The following is an 8,750-nucleotide window of genomic DNA, read 5'->3' as shown; positions in this document are numbered from 1 at the left end:
CCGCCCGCCATGGCGGCGCTGCCGCTGCCGCCGGGGCTGCGCCTGCGGCTCCGTGAGGGCATCCCGCAGGACCCCACCCGGGAGCTCCTCCGGGAGCCCCCTCAGCCCCCCGCTCAGCCCCTGCCGCCCTTCACCTTCGCCCCCCGCCGCCTCCGCCTCGGCCCGCAGCACCCGCTGCTGGAGGTGAGGCTCCCCCCGCAGCAGAGGGGGCTCGGCGCGGTGTTTTACAGCCCTGCCCGCCCGCCCACGGCCCTCTCTGCTCCTCTCTAGGACGGGGACGTGCACAGGCACCTCTACCTGCAGGGCGTCCTCACCAGCCTCGAGGAGGTGGCCGAGAGACCCAAGTAAGTGAGGCGGGGGCTCGTCAGCACGGCTGCGGGCGAGCCCTGAGCAGCGGGGTCAAGGAATGGTTTGAGTGGGAAGGGGCCTTAAAGCTCATCCAGTTTCACCCCCTGCCGTGGGCAGGGACACCTTCCAGACACCTTCCACTGTCCTAGGTTGTTCCGAGCCCTGTCCAGCCTGGCCTTGAACTGATCTTGGACATCCTCAAGCTCTCTGGGCAACTGCAGCCGGGGCAGCTCCAACTAGGAAGGTTAAACCCGGGACAGAATCCTTGCCTTGCTCCTGTATGTAAAATCGAGGAAGTACTTTGAGTGTTGTGTGAGGTTTTCCACTGGATACCTGTTAAAAAAGCATTGGCACAACATTGTCATCCATAACTGTGACTTTAGGGTCAAACAGCACTTATTTATCACATTACTGCCTTGTTTATTGTTCATCAAAGCACCACTTGACAGGATGATAACAGAGATGATCCCGAAGCCATAATTGCAAATAAGAGTAATCAAATGAAAGTAATCAGCCATTGGAATGGGCTGCCCAGGGAGGGGGTGGAGTCACCATCCCTGGAGGTGTTTAAGGTGAGACTGGGTGTGGCATCAGTGCCATGGGCTGGGAACCACGGCGAGGTGGGATTGAGGGTTGGACTGGATGATCTCAGAGGTCTTTTCCAACCCGGTTGATCCTATGATTCTGTGATAATTGCAAATAAGTTTCCAATGGCACATAAGTTTCTAACTGCCAGCACCATCACGATCTTGGTTCCATTTTGCCTGGCATTTAATTTATTACTCATAAAAGATGCCACTAGTGTTCGTCTGGTGGAAGGTGTCCCTGCCCATGGCAGGGGGGTTGGACTGGGTGGTTTTTATAGTCCCTTCCAGCCCAGACCATCCTGGCATTCTGTGATAAGGTCACCTAGAGGGCTGTGTTCAGCTGACACTGAGGCTCTAACTCAGCTCAAGGTGTGGCTGTCCCCATTTCCCCGCAGGGTGTCCGAGTTCAGCTGCCACATCTCCGGGTGCTGCCAGGTGTTTGACACGCTGGAGGGCTACGAGCACCACTACAACACCCTGCACAGGAACGTCTGCTCCTTCTGCAAGCGCTCCTTTCCCTCAGGGAACCTCCTGGATATCCACATCTTGGAGTGGCACGACTCGCTCTTCCAGATCATGGCCGAGAAGCAGAACATGGTGAGTTGCCGTGCCCAGCCCTGGGCTCGGGGCTGGAGTGCACTTGTCTCTTCCAGTTAGGTCTTTTTTCCCCCTCCTTGCCTTTCAGTACAAGTGTTTGGTGGAAGGCTGCCCAGAGAAGTTCAAGAGCAGCAAGGACAGGAAGGATCACTTGGTGACTGTGCACCTTTACCCTGCTGACTTTCGGTTTGATAGACCCAAGAAAGTGAAAAGGTAACTGCAGAACTTTCCTCCTCTCCTGTGAGGAAAGGCTGGGAGAGTTGGGATTGTTCAGCCTGGAGAAGAGAAGCTTTGGGGTGACCTGATTGTGGCTTTCCAGGGCCTGAAGGGAGCCTGCAAGAAACATGGAGAGAGACTGTTTCCAAGAGCCTGGAGTGCCAGGACAAGGGGGAATGGCTTCAAAATGAAAGAGAGGAGGGTTAGATGGGATATTGGGAAGGAATTCTTCCCTGTGAGGGTGGGGAGGCCCTGGCACAGGTTGCCCAGAGAAGCTGTGGCTGCCCCTGGATCCCTGGAAGTGTCCAAGGCCAGGTTGGACGGGGCTTGGAGCAACCTGGGCTAGTGGAAGGTGTCCCTGCCCATGGCAGGGGATGGAACTGGATGAGCTCTAAGGTCCCTTCCAACCCAAATCATTCTGTGATTCTAAGTGAAATGTGTCCTCTTCCCAATACTTGAGGGAGCAGCAGGTTGAGGATGGAAGAGCAGAGTGGCTTGGCCAGCCAGGGATGAAAACGTAACAGTCACCTCTGGCATCAGTAGGTCAGCTAAAGGACAGTCCTCAGGGAATTGAGCCTGTGGAATGAGTTAGGCTTTTTGGAGTGAAGAGAAGGACCTGGGCAGAGAGCTGCGTGCGTGCTGTGTATTCATTAAGTAGTGGGTATTGAATAGAAACTCACACAAGCCTCTCTCTGGAGCCGAATCCCTGTGCCTCCGTGCACTAACTCATCCCAGCTGGACTTGTTTCCTCATGAAATATCCTTGGCTCTGGGCTTACATGGCAGCCACTGAGCCAGGATGTAAAACTGTGTCCCTGCAGTGTCCCCAAGCACACGAGCTGTCCCGCGGAGCAGGGCCCCAGCGTGCCCATGGAGGTGAGCGTGGAGACGGCCGAGCAATTCCAGCTGGACCCCATGGAAACAGGGCCTGGTGAGGACATGGAGATCCCTCAGCCTGCAGCCAGCCCTGGCCCCTCGCTGCCAGAGAAACGGCTCTACAAATCCAGGTCTGTGCTTTGGCCTCCACGGGCCAGAGAGTCTTACCAGCCCTTGGCAGGGCTCACTGTGTTCCTGTGCTGAAGATAAAAGAGGCAGGAATTCCATGTGTGTTTTCAAAGGCATTTTCAAAAGAGGAAAGTGTGGAAGGGCAGAACAGGCCACTGCAGTGTTGGCAAGGTCCTGTTAGTCTGCCCACCCAGGATCTCTTCCTGGGGTATTGCAGGATGGTGCTTCTGCTCTCCTGCTCCTCACAGTCAACCACTGCAACTGCCCAGTTACTACATTTGGTAACACTTACACGTGGCTGGAAAAAGGGGAGAGGCCTCCAGAACAGGAATGTGCGGAATACACAGGAAAGCCAACCAGGATTTCACCCACTTTTTTATTTGTTGATTTAGATGTCCTGCTCTTTCCACTCCAGGAGCTTAAAATGCCACACAGAGCATCGCCATGAGGGATAGGCTGTTAACGTGGATTAAAGTCTGTCTCCCTTTCCAGGATCCCATCCACAATTTGCTTTGGACAAGGTGCCACCCGAGGATTTAAAGGACCAAGGAAGAAGGTCTGAAGGTCAGTGCAGCAGATTTGGGCAGGATGAGCAGATGTGGGGCCGGTGCCACCCACGCTGTGGCCGAGCAGGGATATTTCCAGTTCCCACTCCACACTGGGAATAAGCCACCCAAACCAATTAAAGCTCCACCAGCATTTGAACACGGGTTCGTGATGTCAGATGGAGTTGGGCCAACCTGACTGAGTTAAGAATCCTCAAGATTTTAGAAAGGGGAACCCAAAATGTGTGGTGAGGTGTTAAGGAAACTGTCCTGCAGCTGAGACTGCACAGGATTGGGTGTTTTAATTTTTTTGCCTTCTGGAGGAAAAAAACAGATTCAAGAAATTCCAAGACAAAATCTGCTGACTGCATGGAAGCTGTGAAGAAAGAAAACAGGGCAAAAAAGGTGTTGGTCCTTAATTCTGACCTTCTCCATCTCGCTGAAGTCTCCTCTGCACCCTGGCTCTCGCTGTGGAACCCACATGAAAGGTCTGTCTGGCCCAGGAGAAGCATTTCCACGGGGAGTTAAAGTGACTTCAGCCAGGTGAATAAATAAAAGGAATTTTTATAAAATTGCTTCACAGAGAGTTTAAATGGCATTTTGAAGGCAGAGATGTGCAAAATGGACCTCCCTCCTTTTGCTCCCAATACCCCCAAAATCAGGTTGGGATGGAAGTTTTCCCTCTTGCCTCTCCCTTCCTTTGTAATCTCGTCCTCCTGGGAAAAATTGAAAACACAGAGCCAGGCTCAGAGTGCTGCCACTGGTCTCAGGGTCCTGGTGAACCCTGACACTCAAAATTTATCCATAAAGGGAAAAAAAGAGGTTGCTGGAACGATGTTTATCCAAGAAGCTTAGGATCTATAATTGCATTTTTTCCCTCCCCCCTCTGAATGAGGAATAGAGGATAAAAGGGGCTTTGGAAAATCCTTGCAAATGGGAGCAGGGAATGATGTTTACTGAGATGCAGGAGATTTCCCAGTGAGTTTTAAAAAGCTTCACTCTGTTTAAAACTCAGCCAGCTTGTCCAGCTTAATCCCTGCTCCTGGAGTGCTGTCTCCAGCAGGCAAACCCCCCAGCCAGGATCCCATATCTGCCCAGGGACATCTTTCAGCAGGGACCAAAAATCACTTTCCCACACCGGGAGCCCCTAATGAGGGGTTTTTTCCTCCCCACTGGGGTATCTGGGAATGGGACTCAGGCCCCACGTCACTGGAGATGCCTGCAGGCTTTGGCAAAGGTGATGGTGCAAAGGTCAGGCAGGAGCAGCCCAACCCTCCCTTATGGGTTCAGGTCCACAAGTTTTGACCTGGGCATTCCTTTCTCCCCCGAGTGCCTGCCCTTGCTAATGGAAAACAAACTGAACTTGCAATTACAGCCTCAGGGCTCATGACTTGTCTCTTCTGGGACACCTGCTTTTCCCAGAGTCCATGGGCAATGAAGTCTGTCCCAGCTGGAAAAAATCCTTCTCTCAAGCCAAAACTTGAATTTCCCTTTTTTTTTTAGTTTTAAACACACACACAGAGCTGATCCATGCACAGAAACGGGGTGTCACCCACCACAGCTGGGGAGAAGCTTTGGACTCGCTCACACTTCCAATTTCCAGGGGGAAAAAAGATGCGTTGGGAAACATTCTGGGGATGAAAGCCCCCAAATCACCTGTTTCACTCCTGTTGCAGGAGAGCTGAAGGCACTGGTGTGGTGGAGGCGGATGCCAGGCTGGAGAAGCAAAGGGAAGGGTCACAGCTGAGCCAGGGACACGCAGGAACCAGGCAGCTGCGCCAGCAGAGAGGTCAGAGAGGGTCTCCCCTGCAGCTACCCCCAGAGCAAGAGGGAGCAGCTCCAGGCCAGAGGCCACCACCTTTCTGGGACACCTGGGAGTCTCCCTGAGCAGCAGGAACTGGCACCACCCGGGGACACGAGGGACGGGCGGGCACGAGGCCGGGCAAAGTGCACAGCCAGGTGTGGTGAGAGGCAGCCATGGAGGGGTAGGTCCTGCCAGCCCCAGCGGGCACAGGGGGTGGGCAGGGTGGGTGCTGGGGGTCAGGGGGGAGCGGGGGGCACAGGAACTGGGTGCAGGGGGTGGGGCAGCACTGGCCACACGGCTCCTGCCACTGTGTCTCCTCTGCTTCAGCCCGAGGCTCTGCAGCATCACCGTCCTGCTGGGCACTGCCCTCCTCCTGCTGGCACCCAGCAGCACCCAGGTGAGCCACCCCTCTGCTTCACCCTCCTGCTGTCCCCTCTGATGAGCAGGCCCACCATGGGTGGTGCCACCCCCCTCTCTCCCTGCAGGCTCTGAGCAGCTCCGGGCGGAAGGGCCTGCCCACGGACCGGGATTTGGACAAGGAAATGTAAGAGGTGGACGTGCTCCCTACACCTTCAGGCTTGTAAAAGCCAGCAGAACAACACCCCAAAATGGAAAGCGTTTCAGGGGGGAATAAATTCCCCTTGGGCTTTGTGCCCCCTCAAAATTAGGAGGCTCCCAGCTCCACCTTCTCCCCCATATTGCCCAAACTCCCCAAGCATCTAGCCCCAGCTGGTTTCCCTATTCCTTTGGCTAAATTAGCCCCTTTGCTCCCCAAGATACTAATTTCTGCTTCCTGGAGTGGGGGGGAATCCTGCCAGGGCCCCTGCCCTCTGATAGGGTGGGATTCCCCTGGGGCAGGGTGGTATTTAGCAACCTTTCCTCGCTGATTTTGCTCCCCTCTTCCAGCATCTCGGGTGTGGATGTGCTGGAGGAGCGAGAGCTCTCCGAAGAGGTGACACCAGGTAGAAAGGCTGTGTCCAGAAGGGCCTGGCACCCCCCACAAGTCCAGGTAGAGCCAGAGGAGGATCGAGACCACCTCCACCACCCCCAGGATGATGCCAGGAAGGTGGATGTCCGTGAGCCACCCCGGATGCTGACCCTGCAGGTGCAGAATGGCCCAGAGGAGGACCGTGACCATCTCTACCACAGCTGAGTGCAGATGTGCCCAGGCTGTGAAATGAGGTGTGGGAGCCACCCCTGGGGCTCCCTGGGGGTACTCATCCTTCCCTACCCACCCTTGAGGCCCCCCCAATAAACCCACTCCCCTCTCCAATGTCCTGGTGGGCTCCTCGTTGCTGCCAGAAACCTGCTGCTAAGTACAGGGCCCTAAACCTGAGGGATCCCCCTCCTTGGGATTGCCCCAAGACCCCAAGCAGGGTGAGGATGATGCCCTGGGACGGGTGACTCGGTGCCACAGGCTGTCCCCTTCCTGGGGGACACACGGATCTCCACGAGTCTGCTCTTGCCCAGCCCAGCATCAGAGAGCAGTGTGACAGAGTGGGGGGTCTCAGTGAACCCAAACCTTTCCCAGCTGAGGCAGGAGCTCAGAGAAGGACGCCCCATGTCCCGGCAGCACCTAGAAAATGTTTTAATAGCAAAGGCAGAGGTGGTCCCCACTGCTGGTTGTCACCCCAAGCATCGCTCGCCGATGGGTCCCAGTCCCCTCCACGGGGTAAGGCAGAGGGGCAGCAGGTGGCTGTGGGGACCTGCACCACTCCAGGGATCTGCACATGCCTGGGGAACCTGCACATCCCTGGGGACCTGCACATCCTGGGGACCTGCACATCCCTGGGGACTGCAGCTCCTCGGGCTCAGCTGTCGGTGAATTTTGCCTTGCGCTTCTCCACGAAAGCCGTCATCCCCTCTTTGCGGTCATCCTGGGAGGAGCAGAGAGGTGAGGTTTGGGGGGCTGTGGCAGCCCCACTATCCCCCCACCATGGGGCTGATCCCCACCCTCCCACGGGGCAGATCCCTCTACTCACAGTGGCAAAGGTCGCGTAAAAGAGACGCTTCTCCGTCCTGTTCCCCTCTGTCAGTGTCGTCTCAAAGGCTGAGAGCAAGGGAGAAGTTGGGGAGACCCCTCTGCCTGGCCCCACAGCCCCCCCAAGGAGTTCCCAGTTGGCCCCCCAGTCCCTACCAGCATTGACTGACTCCTTGGCCAGGGCAGCCACCAGCTTGGAGTTGCTGGCGATCTTCTCAGCGCAGGCGATGGCCGCGTCCAGCAGCTTCTCCACGGGGAACACCTTGCTGACCAGACCTAGGATGGGCAGTGGGAAGTGGGGGGATGGCTCCCTGCTGGCCCCCTGCAGTGCCAGGGCTGGCCCACGCCCCTACCTGCCTCCTTGGCCTCCGCTGCCGAAATCCGGTCCCCGGTGAGCACCATCTCCATGGCCAGCGACTTCCCCACCGCCCTGGTGAGCCTCTGCGTCCCGCCGGCACCTGGACGCAGGTAGGGAAGGGGGAGGTCCAGAGAGGGATAGCTGGGTGTCCCCACTCCACCCGGGATGGAACCCCCTGGCCGGTGCCCGGCGCTCACCTGGGATGGTTCCCAGCAGGATTTCGGGTTGCCCGAACTGCGCCTTCTCCCCGGCGTAGATGATGTCGCACATCATGGCCAGCTCGCACCCGCCACCCAGCTGGGACAGGGGAGGCACAGGGGGGTCAGGGGGTGGCACTGGGGGGTCAGGGGGTACAGGGGGTACAGGGAGAGGCGGGGGGCACTCACGGCGTAGCCATTGACAGCGGCGATGATGGGTTTACGGACGATGGAGACCTTGTCCCACCCGCCCAGGAAGGCGCCGTTGTAGCACTCCTGGAAGGTTTTATTCTGCATCTCCTTGATGTCCGCGCCGGCTGCAAAGGGAAGTGGGCTGGGACACCAACTCCTCCCCCAACCTTCCCCAAAATTTTGGGGTGGGGAGAGGCGTCTTCGCCCTACCTGCAAAGGCTTTCTGGCTGCCGGTGAGGACGATGGCTCCCACCTGCGGGTCGCTCTCCATGGCCTCCAGCGCCTGCCGCAGCTCGGCCATCAGCCCCTCGCAGAGCGCGTTCAGCGCCTGCGGCCGGTTCAGCTGGATCAGCCCCACGTTCTTCTGCGCCCCCGTCTTCTGCACCAACAGGTACTGGAACGTGGACCCTGCCGCCACCCGGGCACCGGCCCGTGAGCCCACCGGGTGCCGGGCACGGGGTGAGACCCCTGACAACCCCTGGCCAGGTCCGGCCGCCGCCCCGCGCTATATTAAGGCGACCTTCACGCCAGCGGTCACCGGCAGCCGGCGGGGACGTGTCCGCGGGTCTCGGCTCGGGGGAGCTGCCGGTGTCACCCTGCCCTGGGCAGGTGCAGCTCCGGGACCACCCTGTGCCGGGACGGCGAGCCACCGGTACCGGGGTATGGCGCAGGCACCCTGGGACCTGCTGCACAGCCCAGGGACCACGTGCAAGTTGCTGGACACACGCCCGGTGCTGGGACCGTGTCCGGTGCAGGGACCCGGTGCTCACCACCCCCCTCCGCCAAGCCCACCCCCCGCCAGCCCCCGGTGCCCTCCCCGTGCCCCGGTGCTCACCGGCGCTGCAGCCCCGCGTGCCGGCGGGGTTGCGGAGCGGCGGCGGGGGCCGCGCCCGGGGCAGCGCGGCGGCGGCGGGGCGGAGG

At 58.3% G+C, this 8,750-nt stretch overlaps 2 protein-coding genes and 1 long non-coding RNA gene across 3 annotated transcripts; 1 reads left to right on the top strand and 2 right to left on the bottom strand.

The window, feature by feature from the left end:
- Positions 1-9: 9 nt before the first annotated feature.
- Positions 10-6,676, top strand: ZNF511 (zinc finger protein 511). Its single transcript, XM_027665647.1, has 10 exons — positions 10-183; positions 271-344; positions 1,331-1,532; positions 1,621-1,745; positions 4,974-5,086; positions 5,164-5,282; positions 5,429-5,498; positions 5,587-5,645; positions 6,008-6,063; positions 6,153-6,676. Exons 1-10 carry the CDS (start codon positions 10-12, stop codon positions 6,196-6,198), a joined length of 1,038 nt encoding a protein of 345 aa, XP_027521448.1. The 3' UTR covers positions 6,199-6,676.
- LOC113957834 lies at positions 3,603-4,748 on the bottom strand. The gene is made up of 2 exons (XR_003531308.1): positions 4,671-4,748; positions 3,603-4,013 (listed from the first exon to the last, which is right to left on the bottom strand). It is a non-coding gene; the product is annotated as an uncharacterized LOC113957834 (long non-coding RNA).
- On the bottom strand, positions 6,666-8,749 carry ECHS1 (enoyl-CoA hydratase, short chain 1; the record flags this gene model as incomplete). Its single annotated transcript, XM_027665596.1, has 8 exons — positions 6,666-6,978; positions 7,084-7,151; positions 7,239-7,358; positions 7,436-7,540; positions 7,638-7,737; positions 7,827-7,954; positions 8,040-8,237; positions 8,665-8,749. Coding segments are annotated over 8 exons (870 nt in total), but the record flags the coding sequence as incomplete, so codon positions are not given.
- Between the last annotated feature and the right edge of the window lies 1 nt (position 8,750).

This window comes from Corapipo altera, unplaced genomic scaffold (assembly GCF_003945725.1).
Source record: "Corapipo altera isolate COAL_440 unplaced genomic scaffold, ASM394572v1 161, whole genome shotgun sequence".
NCBI classification, from domain to species: domain Eukaryota; kingdom Metazoa; phylum Chordata; class Aves; order Passeriformes; family Pipridae; genus Corapipo; species Corapipo altera.
The sequence above is the reverse complement of the archived record's forward strand: the minus strand, read 5'-3'. Positions and strand labels throughout refer to the sequence as shown.

Bases quoted from the DNA above. Each gene is read 5' to 3' on its own strand.
- ZNF511 (XM_027665647.1), top strand. From the start codon at position 10: ATGGCGGCGCTGCCGCTGCCGCCGGGGCTGCGCCTGCGGCTCCGTGAG. The intron at 345-1,330 runs GTAAGTGAGGCG...ATTTCCCCGCAG, and splicing joins GAGGTGGCCGAGAGACCCAA to GGTGTCCGAGTTCAGCTGCC. The intron at 5,646-6,007 runs GTAAGAGGTGGA...CCCCTCTTCCAG, and splicing joins CGGGATTTGGACAAGGAAAT to CATCTCGGGTGTGGATGTGC.